The sequence below is a fragment of the Sus scrofa genome, chromosome 13 (genome assembly GCF_000003025.6).
Source record: "Sus scrofa isolate TJ Tabasco breed Duroc chromosome 13, Sscrofa11.1, whole genome shotgun sequence".
Taxonomy (NCBI): domain Eukaryota; kingdom Metazoa; phylum Chordata; class Mammalia; order Artiodactyla; family Suidae; genus Sus; species Sus scrofa.
Window position 1 is genome coordinate 135993411 of NC_010455.5, and position 13739 is coordinate 136007149.

Below are 13739 nucleotides of genomic sequence, written 5' to 3' on the forward strand. Positions count from 1 at the left end.
CTGCTCAACAAATTCCTGGCAGAGAAAACTCAAAGTCTCTGTTCCTTGGCCTTTAAATGAAGGCTTCCTATGAAAGGCTTATGAGAAAATGTATGGGCTTTGGAGTCAGAAAGACTTGGGATCAATTCCTACATTTGCCACATCCTCACTACTAGATCCTGGATCAATAATTAATTTTTTTGATCTGTAAAACTGGAATTTAAAAAACGACAATTCTCATGGTCACTGATAAGAGAAATAGTTGAGCACACACAGAGCCAAATCCATTTTAGTTCCCTCTCTCTTTCTTCACTTGACCCAGTATCATGCTGCTCTCTTTAGTACTTTTTCATATGAATGTGGTTGTATGAGCTGAGCCATGTTGGGAAAACAAGTCTCAGGTACAAATAAGACTAAGCTTAGGCTCAAGAGATACCTGGGAAAATGATGGTTGATAACTGAATACCTGGATGTTCCTATCTACCACATCCTCAACACTTTATCTTTCTTAGCTAAGAGCTATCCTCCCATCCAGCCCCTGCTTTCAGGTTTGGAAAGGTAAAGAGGAAAAGAATAAGGAGAAGGAAGAAGAGCAGAGGAGAGGAGGAGATACAAGCAGGGACAAGGAGGACAGGGCGTGGGGTAGCAGGTCAGAGCAGGAGAGAGAATTTAGGAAGAGAGGTTGTTTTTGCTGCCCTAAGCAGCTCTGTTTTCTGGGTCTTGGTCTCCCCATGTGAAAATATGTTTAATAAAGTCACTATCATAGATTCTCATGAGGATTACATGAGATGATATATAGCAAGTCCAGCAAGCAGAAGGTACTCAAACAGAAACAAATACTATCTAATATACACTGAGTACTTGCAATGAACCAAATCTTAGGCCAGGCAAATCGCCTGAATGATTTCAGGCCTAATTACCATTATTATTAATTAGTGTTATCAATATCAAATAAAGCAGAAGAATAGGGGAAGAAAAAGAAAGGAATTCTGAATCACATTGGAACCATAAGGGGCCTTAGGGCCACTGAATCCAACTGCATAATTTTATAGATAAGCCAACCCAGGGTCAGAGACACAGTGATTTGCACAAGCTCACATGGTTCTACAGCAGCAGGGTCTGGACAGGAATCCCAGCCTCCTAGTTCCAAGTACAGGAGGTGGGAGATGTAGCTGGAGAGGGTTCCCGGAAGCCACAGTCACCCAGGAGTAGAACTTCCATGGAAATTGACCTTGTCCACCACCTCCCTTGACAGCCCACACCTCCCTTGACAGCCTACACTCCCACAGCCTTCACAAGGAACATGACTCCTGTCCATTCATGCTCCATTCTCTCACCCACAGGCTCATAATTAAGAGACTACACGTGCCTTTGGTTTCTGAGACGATTATTAAGAATGGGGTGAGCCACAGGCAAGCAGACAATCAGGCAGGAAAGCCTGGATTAGAGCTAATTCCCTTGCTTTACAGATGCTCCTCAGAGGGCGGTGGTAGGTCCCACAGTGAGGAAGCTGAGCCAGCTTCGTGGAGCTCGCCAGCCCTTCATCTGCCTGGGGAATCTCAGTTTAAAAAACATTATCTTTGCATGTTTATCTCTGATAGGCACAGCAATGATTTGCATTCATTCCCACAAAGTGTTAGAAAAGCCTGTGAAGTAGTAACAACCAGGCTTCTTAATGCATTTCAAATATCAAAAATCAACTTAATTAAGTTGGGTTAATTTTTTTCCTGAGCAGCAATCAAACTTTAATTAATACTCCATTAAAATGATTTCGGGGTGGGGGGGCACACAAGCATGCATACACCTAATGAGTTCATCTGCCAAGGGTGTTATTACAGAAGATGCTAAACATGCCTCCTCACTGGCCACTTACTTAATTTCAGAGTGCCCTGTGCTAATCAGAATCAAAAAGTAACTGCAGGTTTGCAACCCTCCTCTGTGGGTCCTTCTATCCTGCCAACCCTGAAACATGATCCATCCTCCCCTCTCCTTTCTCCACTCTGAGAATGATTCAGGGGCCAGACTTAAGCCCAGTTGGCTTCCTCCCAGGTGGAAGGCACTCCAGTCTCCCTTCCTTCACTGGCTGTCACTCCACAGTGAGAAAGGTGAGGACCATTTCACTTTAAGTCACCCCATGGCAGACCTCACTAAGAGGATTTAATCCTCTGAAGAAAATAAAACAGAAACACAGAACACATTTGCAAACTCTGTTAGTCCCTTGCTGATAGCAATGATGATCAAAGTTCTGCAGGGCTCCGATTTCTAATAGGAAACAGCAACCAAGAGAAACTGGGTGTGGTGTGGAAAGGGAGTCTCTGAGCTTATAATATTGTCTCTTTATGGTGATTATTTCTATACTAGGGAGCCCCAAATTTCTCCAGCTGCAGACTGAATTCTCTAGCGCAAAACCACCAGCCTCTCCAGCCCCCTCCTCACTAGAGTTGAGGAGGAAATTTTGCCCCACGTTCGTTGAGACCTAAATACAGGTTATCAAGAGCAAATTGCTAAAAGCATCAACCTTAGGAGGCTAGTAACCCCCAGACCAACCAGGACCCTGGGGCGGTGGGGGTGGGGGTTAGGAAGCCAACCTGACCTTTGCCTGAGCACAACAACCCAGCCAATCCTCTTACCTCTTTGGTGTGCGTGTGGAAGGAGACAGACATGTCTAGCAGAAGCTTCCGCTGCTCCACCCTGCGCACAAAGTCTTGGATGCGCACCTCCAGGTGTCGAGCTGCCTTGTAGATCTCCTCCGGGTCACATTCCCCCGTCTGAGCCAGCTGCTCCGCTGCTTCTAGGAGCTTGTCCGCATTGGTGTACGTATTCTGCCAGCAACAACAGTGAGGGAAAGTCAACTTGCAGTCAGGAGCAGAGCTTCGCGCCTTCCCCCAGCCCACCGGGGCTGCCCAGAGCTGGAGCACAAGGTGTGGGCGTGGGCACTGAGCCGAGAGCTCCCAGATCTGGCACTGAGGAGCTGAGCACCCAGCTCACCCGCCTCTCAGCCAGCCAGCAGCCTGCCTGGCAGCTCGGAACAAGCGGGCACTAGCTAGGTGCCTCCTCCGTCCCTGGGATCTCTCGGAGACAGGGTGTCCCAGGAAAGAAGCCAGAAGATACGCGAGAATCACCGTTCCCCAGCTGCGCCCTGACCCCCTACCCTTATGCAGATCCATCACTGCCCTCACATCTCAGGCTGTAACTGCCAGCGTTGAGAATACCTCATCCACAGAGATCAGCTGGGCTTCTGCGTGAGAACACCAGGAAAATAATAACTGGGAGACTTGCTCGACTTTTCCCCCAAGTCCCTTGCAACTACTGGTGTTTATCTTTTGGAACAGAGCTATCTCTTTGGAGGGGAAGGGGTCAGCAACTCAGGGAGCTGACAGAAGGAAGCAGACACAGCCAGAGTGAGGAGATGCAGGCGATTCCCTATGTGCCCGGTGAAGGCTTAAAGCTTGCAGGGAGGTTGGGGAGGAGTCTGGTGATTTTATCTTAAGCTACTGCATGCACACACACACATTCACACATATACATACTCTCCTCCAACCCATGTCTCTATTCTCCAGAGCATTTTAAATAGCAACCAGATTGTAATTATTGTTCATCAAGATGGAGCCACTGCCTCGATAATACACATATGCCAGTATGATACATATGTCATGGATACACCTTTTCCTCAGCAGGCTTCACTTAAAAAAGATCTCCTGATTGACCCCGAATTCAAGTTGGTGACTCAGGTGTACATAATATTTCCTGATATCCCCATAGTGGCACAGTGCCCTATAGAGTGGTGAGCCAATGGTTATTGGTGACAATGTGAATCTGGCAACAGAAACAGGACCAAATGTAAAGTGAGTGGAGAACAGGAATGGATTTTGGAGCAATGGCTGTATGATGCTTTACTCTGCTCCTGTCTGAAGTGGTCTTCAGTCTCCATGGAATTCTTAGACTCACCTGAAGACCTGGGTATTAAAGGTTGAATTGTATCCTCACTAAATTCACATGTCAAAGCCCTAAACCAACCCCCCATGCCTCAGAATGGGACCCTTATTTGGAAACAGAGTTATTGTAAATGTAATTAGGTGAGATCAGGTCATAGGGAAGTAGGGTGGGCCCCTAATGCAATATGACTGGTGTTCTTATAAAAAGAATGCCATATGAAGAGACAAACATGCACTCCGAGAGGATGCCACATGAAGCTGAGGGTGGGGGGGATCGGGGATGTATCTACAAGACAAGAAATGCCAAAGATTGCCCCCAAACCATGGGAAGCTCCCCAGTGAGGCATGGACCAGGTTTCCCCCTCAAATCCCTCTGAAAAAGCCAAACCGGCTGATACCTTGATCCTGGACTTCTAGCCTCCAGAACTGCGAGACAATATATTTCCATTGTTTGTCACCCAGTGGGTGGTACTTTATTACAGCAGCCTTAATACACTAATACACAGGGGGTGGGGGGGTGCAACCTCTCAGACGATGTTGACCTAGGCTCTCGGTGGAACCACAGAAGATGAGCAGGGCTTTAGCAAACCCTTGTTATGGCTCCAAGGAATACCAAGAGAGTGCACCCCCCATCCACCTCCCATGGATCCTTCAGGAATGTTGTCTGACCAGCAACTGCCTCAAGCAAACACTGTCCCAAAGCAGGTGAGGTGGGACTGGGGACTGGGGTGAGGCTGTAAAGGAAGAAAAGTCCTTTGGCCTCACCTGGGGGATTCATGGAAAAACAGATGATCTTTGTGAGAGGAAAGAGGCTTTGCCACAGAGTTAAGTAAGAGTATATTGATTCTGGAAAGCAAGGACAGGAAGTACTCAGAGTCAGGATGGAAATGCCAGGAGAGATGGGAAATGACAGACAGGAGGAGACCTCTAGGGCTGTGGGCAAGGGTAAGTAAGCCTCCTAAAGGGTTGCCCACAATTTCTTTCCTTTTTTTCTTTTTTTTGTCGTTTTCTAGGGCCACACCCTTGGCATAAGGAGGTTCCCAGGCTAGGGGTCTAATCGGAGCTGTAGCCGCCAGCCTACACCACAGCCACAGCTATGCCAGAACCGAGCCGCATCTCTGTGACTTACACCACAGCTCACGGCAATGCCAGATCCCTAACCCACTGAGCGAGGCCAGGGATGGAACCCGCATCCTCATGGCTCCTAGTCTGATTCGTTAACCACTGAGCCACAATGGGAACCCCCACAATTTCTAATAAATATGCCCAGAGCTGATGGGAGAAAGGCTTTTTTTTTTTTTCAAGAATCCCTCAAATCTTCCACTTTAAACTTTAGGGAATCTCAAGAAATTCCAAAGAAACCCAGAGGTTGAGACTTTGTATTTTCTAGCCAATAAATAAAAATCTATGGCAAAGCCAAAGCAGGCCTGCTTTCAAGTTAAGTCTGGGACCAATACATGGTAAATAAAAAGTAAGAATGAAGTGCCCACTGCATGTAAAGTGGACAACCTATCCTGGTTTGCCCAGGACTTTTGTGGTTCTAGTATAAAAGTTTTATGTCCCAGAAAGCCAATTGGTCCCGGGCAAATCGAGATGGCTGGCCACCCTAAGACATATTCAACACTGTAGGTGTCTCAGGAGTACAGATACATATATGTAATGTATGTTGCCTTAAAGGAGAATGAAATCATGCTTGAGATAAATAATGTCACAATACATTAAATGGGACAAGCAACACAATAAAAATTAGGTGTTAAAATTTCTTGACATGATATATAGGTGCCAAGAAGAAAAGGAGCAAAAACTGAGAATAATAATAGCCAATAATGATTAAATACTTTTCACATGCCAAGGACCATTCTAAAGGTTTACCTGCATATTAACTCATTTAATCTTCACAATAACCCTAGGCAGTCAATATAGCCATCAGCCCCATTTTACAGATGCAGAAACTGAGGCAAAAGGAATTTCTGGCTAAAGTCACATGTTTCAAAAGTGGTAGAACCAAGATTTTAATTGTTTGATCTCAGAGCCCAAGCTTAAAACCATGACACTACCTTATCAGATGAAGAGGAGTCTTGCACACCAGAGCAAGTGTTTTTGTCCAAAGCAGTGAACAGGCACTTAACAGTTGTAGGCAGAAGAGAGGTTTGACTGATGTATAGTGTCTAGAGACACTACCCTGCCTCTATACAGATGTAGACAGAAGCTGGAGGTTGGGCACAACTTTTCAGGGAAGGACAGGTTTCTCATAGCCAGGTTCCCCAGGTTCCCCTCTCTCTCATCCTACAGCCATGCTCATGCTCATGTAATGACCTGCTTCCCTGGGTCTCTTCCTCCTGGTCTGTGCACGCCTCAAAGGTAGGTTCCATGACTCACTCATCTTTGGTTCCTCACTACAAACACCATGACTGTATACAGTAGGTACTTATTAAATGTTGAGCAAACAAGATTCAGAGATGGGAATGAGCATATCATGTATGGATATGTTGAGCCAACCTGACTAAAAGTAGAGAGTGGCAGGAAATCATGGTGGAGAAGGCAGGGGAGCGCTAGATAAGAGATTTTACAGAGAGAAAGGGTGGGAGGGAACCAGGCTCAGCATTAAAAGCCAGGCTCCCTGCTCCACCCTCTATGCAGCCCTCTACCCCATCACTACCAGAAACAGCCTCTAAAATTCAGATCTGGGAGTTCCCATTGTGGCTCAGAAGTAATGAACCCAACTAGTATCCATGAGGATGCGGGTTTGGTCCCTGGCCTCTCTCAGTGGGTTAAGGATCTGGTGTTGCCATGACTTGTGGTGTAGGTCACAGACACAGCTAAGATCCCATGTTGCTGTGGCTGTGGCATAGGGCAGCAACTGCAGCTCTGATATGAACCCTAGCCCAGGAACTTCATATGTCACGGTGTGGCCCTAAAAAACAAACAAACAAAAATAAAAATAAAATAAAATAAAATTCAGATCTGGTCACAACTCTCTTCTACTTCTGCTGTTGAGTGGTTTCCCACTGTCTTTAGTGTAAAACACCTCAGGGTGCCACCAAGGCTCTTTTTCATCTGATTCTTTTTTTCCCTTCAGCTTCAACTCACATCATTCTATTAAAAACAGCTTGTGAAATAAACTGCTTACACTTCCAGAAACTCATGGCACTGAATCTTCCCCAGTCCTGGGGTGCCCTTCCCCCACTTTATTGTTTTTTTTTTTTAACATGACCAACTCTTACCTTTTAAGACCCAGCCCAGGAGTCACTTCCTACAGGAAGTCCACCCTCCATTCCACTTCTCTCCCAAGGTTGGCTTAGATGCACTCCTCTGAGTTCCCAGAGTGATCTGTACCAACACCTGCCTTGGCACCTACCATATTCTAATGCAAATGTTTGCCTGTCTCATCCACACAGGGGCAGGTAGTCCTTCACCTCTTTCCCTTAGTGCCTGACACAGTAAGTACTCCATAAAAATTCAGTGACTGAATTAATAAATTAAACAATACATCAATCCCCAGCAATCCTAATATTCAGTCCTTGGCCCTCATCAACTATTTGGTATAAGACCTTACATGCCAGAATTCATGATCAATATTCAGACTCATTTGCCTTATCCCACCTCCTGGCACAATCTTGAAATAAGAATCTGCTTATAGGATATCAACTAAAGTAGTAACAGAGTAATACACTGATGCCTGTCATTGCCTCATATTGAAGCAAGGATCACAATAGGCTTCTGCTCACTTTCTGACCAAATCAACCTCGCTTTGAGTGCAGTTCCTAGGCCTCCTTTGGTTCCCCAGTTGGCTAGCTTCTGCCTTAGGTTTGAACCCTTGCTGGCATTTCCTAATTGATATTGCAAAAATGGGTTATGAGTGCTAGTACACCAATCCTTTTGCCCCTGGGGCTTTTAAGCAGGACTTGTGGTAGCCACAACTCTGAGTCAGAGATTTGGGCCATACAAATGGCCAGTTCCTTTTCTTCCTTCCCCCATGCCAGTGTCCACCAGATAAAATGCCCTAGATAATTCAACCCTTATGTCAATAGGCATAAAATCTCATCTTCATTTTATTGTGCTTTGCAGATATAGCATTTTTTTTTACAAATTGGAGGTTTGTGGCAGGCTTGTGTTGAGCAAGTCTACCAGTACTGTTTGTCTGAAATCATTTGTTCACTTCATATCTCGAGTCACATTTTGGTAATTCTTGCAATACTTCGAATTCTCTCATTATTATTATCTTTATTATGATGATCTTTGATCAGTGATCTTTGATGTTACTATTATGACTTGCTGAAGGCTCAGATGATAGCTAGCATTTTTTAGCAATAAAGTATGTTTTAATCAAGGCATATACTTTTTTTTAAAGACATAACGTTATATCACACAATGGACTACAATATAGTGCAAACAAAACTTTTATATGCATTAGAAACACAAATTTTTGTGACTCTATTGTGGTATTTGCTTTATTGCAAAGGTCTGAAACAGAACCCACAATATCTCTAAGTTATGCCTGTACCTTCCATTCCCCCTGCCATAGCCATTACTTTTTGGCCTTTTCCTCGGAGAAGAGACAAAGTGTTCTAGGATAAATTGTCTCTAAAAATACAGGCATCCCAGCAGTACTTACTGGCTATGGTTTCAAACTTCTTAGGCTGAAACAGAGGGACAGGAGGCAGGCTTTTTAAAGCCAAGGTATGGAAGAGACAATGCATAAAAACATTTCTAGTGTCAAGAGTTGACTTCCTTGATAATATGAAGTTAACACTCTTGGCTTTATGCTCTGGGGATAAGGAAGGATGAGGCCAAAATTACTCTTATAATTCAAAAGAAGCAGTGTGGACTGGAGAACAAAACTACCAGAGGACCAGGATAGAACTCCCCTCCTGATGATTATTTTTCCAGGCTGACACTTGGAACCAATGAACAGGGAGAGGAAAGCAGCAAAAGGACACAAGAATTAAAAATAAAAAATAAAAAAAAGAGAGACAGAGAGAGACATAGAAGCACAGAGACAGGTTTCTGGATCTTGACGTTAGTGAAAGAAGGCAAATCAAAGTAATGTCATTTGAATAGTACTTTACCGGTGACAAATCTCTCTCACCTTCCTTTCTTATCCAATCTGGGGAAGATATGCAGAGGATCCCCCTGTGTGTGAGGAAACTACTCAAGGCCAGGGAAAGAACCACTTGAAAGGGTTGGATATAACAGCTTTCAGTACTCTTAGGTCAAGGAATAGTGCCTGTTTTTAATCATACTGGAAAACCTCGTGATTCACAGGATATTGGGTAGATACTCAGAAGAGTCTTAGCAGGGGTGAATAATTGGTCCTAACGGAGCACTTCTCTGTTTTCACCTAATGTATTTTAAAAGAAAGTCCTGAAAAGATGAAGTTTTTTTTTTTTTAAGTAACTTAAATGTATTCCAGAACAAAGTTTAAGAATATTTATAAAAATACAGAAGTATCTAGCAACTGACAGGTAGGATTCACAATGTCAGGTATCCAGTAAAAAAAATTACCAGTCACACAAAGAAGCAGGAAAACATAACTTACAATGTGACTAAAAATCAATCAAAACTGACCCAGAACTGGCATAGATGTTGAAATTAGCATACAAGGGCTTAAAATGGTTATTTTAACTATTTCATATGTTCTAAAAGTTAAGTGGAGAAATAGAAGACATAAAAAAAGACCTTGCACTTTTAGAGATGAAAAATATACTTGATGGTATTAACAGCAGGTTAGGTTCCCCTTGCCTGGGAACCTCCATATGCTGCGAGTGCGGCCCTAAAAAGCAAAAAAAAAAAAAAAAAAAAAAAAAAAAAAAAGAAGAAGAAAAAAGAAAAAGGATAGAAAAGAATATAATATGATAGCACTAATCAAAATAAAGCTTGGGTGGCTACATTAATATCAAACATAGTAGATTTCAGAGAAAATAATATTACCTGGGGGAAAGAAGGTGATTTTTTAATAATAAAGGGGTCAATTCATCTAGAGGATATATTAATTCTAAACATTTATGTACCTAATAACAAAGCTTCAAAATATGTTAAGCAAAAACTGATAAACTTACAAGGAAAAACAGAAAAATCCACAATTATGACAGAGAATTAATGCCCCCTCTCATTAATATATAGAAAAGTAGGCAAGAAATTAGTAAGGATATAGGATATTTGAACACTCTCAGCCAACTTGATTTAGTTTATAGACCATACACCCCAAAATAGCAGAAGGAGCATTCTTTTCAAGATAAATCATATTCTGAGCCATGAAACAAGTATAAAAAAATTTAAAAGGATATGAGTCATAAAAAGATTTTCTCTGATCTAATTTAATTAAATTATACATCAATAATAGAAATATCGCTGAAACATCTCCAAAGAATTGGAAACTAAATAAGATACTTCTAAACAATCCAAGGGTCAAAGAAGGTAGTATCACTTTACCAGGTATATATAGTACACTAGGCATTGTGCTAGGCTCTCTCTATACATTACATTTAAGCTTTGAGACCAATAATAAGATAGGCATTATTAATTTAATTTTACAAATTAAAAAAAACTGAGGCTCAGAGAGGTTAGGCAATTTGTTTGAAGAATGTTACAGAACTAGAAAATGGAAAGTGGTATTTCTGACTATAACCCCCAGGCTCTTTTCATTGAACCATGCACCTCTCAAAGACTCAATGTAAAATCTCCATCCCCCTGCTTCACTGTTAGTTTGCACTATACTCACTCTTACACCTTTGATTTTCAAACTATGACACTGTACTTGTTCATTTGCAACTGCTATCCTTTTGTTTGCAACACATTTCCAGTGTGTACATGTTGGCTTCCAGACAGAACTGAATTCTCCTTGAAGGAAAGAGTCCTGTCTTACTCATCTTTTCTCTCAGCTATTCATCAATGTACTTAGTCAGCACAGTGCTCTGCTTCAATAGGTACTCAACCCCAAAACTCTGCAGTTAGGCTTGGAAGTGGATGTTTACCTTATCTCCTAGTGTAGGTAGTCCCAAGATTAAGGATAAAGTACTGATCAAAAGTTCTTTTGTAAGCCCCTTATTTAGCACACTGGGAATATGTTTTCCATGTAAATGGGGATTAGATTCCCAGAACAAAGTAAAGAAATTCAGTTGAGCACATAGCATGTTTAAAATACAGTACTGATGGAGCACATCATGTGTAGTCAGCCAAAATTTACAACTAGGGTGACATAGGAAAATGCTTTTCAGCTTTCATCCTGGAACATCCGGCACACATTTCTCCACTGCCTGCTGGCTTTTGTAGGGGAGAAAGGGATGGACTCTGACAATGGCCAAGTGGTCTTTGGTGGGAAGCAATAAGAAGAAAAGAAGGAAACTACTTGATACATATGATGGCTTAGCCGACCACATTACATTTGCTGGAAGGACATCTTCCTAGGTGCCCTAAACAAGCAAACAAACAATAGTTGCCTCCATTAGGACAATCTTTATGTCCAAACAAGGAATAAGTAATGACTAGTCCTAATCAGATGCTTCTTAAATTAGAGACTGTCTGTTAAAAGCCTGCTACAAGACTACTTATAATTGGGACTGATCCCCAAAATAACTACTGCAGGTGCTGATACCTCCCAACACAAATCTCATCTGAGTGCTGAGATGATCTCTGGGCATCTAAATGCTGGCTTTATCACAGTTACATAGGCAATTATCACCCCATCCCATTCTCATACACATCTCTACTTGCTGGAAAGCATTTTCCTCTCTGTATCTAAAATGCTTTGATGCCTTCTCCTATTAATGATAAATGGTGTATTTTCAGAGCTCCACATTTTAAAAGTAAAGTTTTATTTTCCTACAGTCTAATGTGTTTAAGAATGTACCTAGGCTGAGGGTTCTGAAAGAAGAATAGCAACTGGTCTTTCCCTTTACTGATTCTTTCTTTTCCATTCTACTCCTTGCTAATCCTCTTGACTTACATGTTAGGCTTTAAGGGAACTTCCATGTGTTTTCTCTCACATGAAGACTGAAAACTGAATACCTAGGCACTCACAGGCAAAACAGCAAAAGCAACATGGCAATTAACTATTAGCATATTATCGACTCAATATAATAATAAAAAGCAATACCTTGTTTCCGGACCAAAAGGAAGGGTCAATCCCAGAGGCTACTGATACAGGTTATAAACCATGATTTGAGAGAAAACAGCAGGTCCAGCTTGTAAGAAAGAACCAGCCAGATTCAGAAAATGTGGCCACTCCTAGGGGACTGAGAAACAAAGCAAGGACCAACTTTTTTCCTTGACCCTCACTACCTATGTCTCCAGGGCACGGAGAGCAACTGAAGGCAGAGACCGGGCTGTACGTTAAGTCAGGCCTGATGCTTAGACAGAACAAAAAGAATATGGTGCAGATGGGAAGGGGCCTAAAGGCCAGAGGCTGCTCCAGAGCTGCAGGCTGGGGCTAAGAGGAGGGTCTTAGGGAGCTGGGCAATAGGGAGATCAAAACCAGGAGAGTGCCGAGCAGACACAAAGCTCTCCAGACTGTGGAGGGAAGCAATTAATCCTCTTCCCACTAAGCAAGTCCCAGATGCAGACAGCTGGTACCCATATCCCTGCTGGGAAGCAATCCACTGCTCTGGGAATTCGATAACACAGTCTCCACCCTGGCCACCCTTCCCCTCCCTCCTTCCCCTCAGTCAGCTCAAAAGAGCAAAATAATGAAGGGGAACATGTGACCTCCCCCCCCACCCCAGTAGAAGAATGAAGACAAAATATTTTCGAAGGGAGAAGGCAGACCTGAGCATTCAGATGTGGATAGGTGGACTGCCCTGTGCCTGGCCCTGCAGAAGTACATTTTCAGGTGGAATTCTTTCTCTCTCTCTCTTCTGTCTTTTTAGGACCGCACCTGTGGCATATGGAATTTCCCAGGCTAGGGGTCAAATTGAAGCTGTAGCTGCTGGGCCTACACCACAGCCACCAGCAGCATCATGTGGAATTCTTAAATCCAAAGAAAGAGCAGTTGGTGAGACAGTATCACCATGGAGGAACAAAGACAGTAGGGCCACCTGCTGCCCAGGGTCCCAGTCAAGAGATTTGGAGGGGGTGGGGGTGGGGAAATGTACCCAAAGCGATGTTCTCTCTCAAAAGAGTAACTTTGCAGTGTTGCTGTTTTTACTGTTTTCCATATTCTATGTTTGGCTATCAGTGGGAGGCAGCGGGCTTGAGAGGGAGAAGGTAGGGCTTTAGAAAGATGAGACAGCTGGCTTGAAAACCTTGGGGCTTATGGATTTATTTTTCTCTTCCATTCTACTCGGAAAAGGACAGGCAGGGAACAGTGTGCCTGACCCAGGGAAATGGGAGTCAGGTGATGGGGTGAAGAAGCAGAGGGGCTCGCCCGTACCCGCTTCTGCCCCAGTTAGCACAGGGCTCCTCCAGCCTTTCACCCTCTGTGGTCACACATGTCCCTGAGGGTCCTACACCGATCTCCATGAGCCAACTGCCTCTGACCCACCTTGTGGATGTTGTCCCTGCTTACTTTCAGCATTCCTGGATGCCTCCTATCTACCGTGTTCTAGCCTTTCCGGGTTTCATCCACAGATACTATGGAAGAGGGTTTCTTAACAGTAGCACTATTAACATTTTGGGCTGGGTGATTCTATGATGTGGGGCTGTTATGGGTGGAGTTATGTCCCTCCAAAAAGCTATGTGGAAGCCTTAACCCCTAGTTCTTGAGAATGTGACATTTTTTGGAAATAGGGTCGATGTGGATATAATGAGTACAGATGAGGTCAAACTGGAATTGAGTGGGCCTTAATCCAACATGTCTTGTGGCCTTAGAAAGAGATGGGCACATGAACA

The 13739-nt window shown here is 43.4% G+C and overlaps 1 protein-coding gene across 1 annotated transcript in view; it reads right to left on the bottom strand.

Moving 5' to 3' along the window:
* The window catches only part of KALRN (kalirin RhoGEF kinase), a 623278-nt gene that overhangs the window by 339616 nt on the left and 269923 nt on the right, over positions 1–13739 (bottom strand). Inside the window, 1 exon segment of the mRNA XM_021071254.1 lies at positions 2610–2801. Within this exon segment, the coding sequence (XP_020926913.1) occupies positions 2610–2801 (192 nt within the window).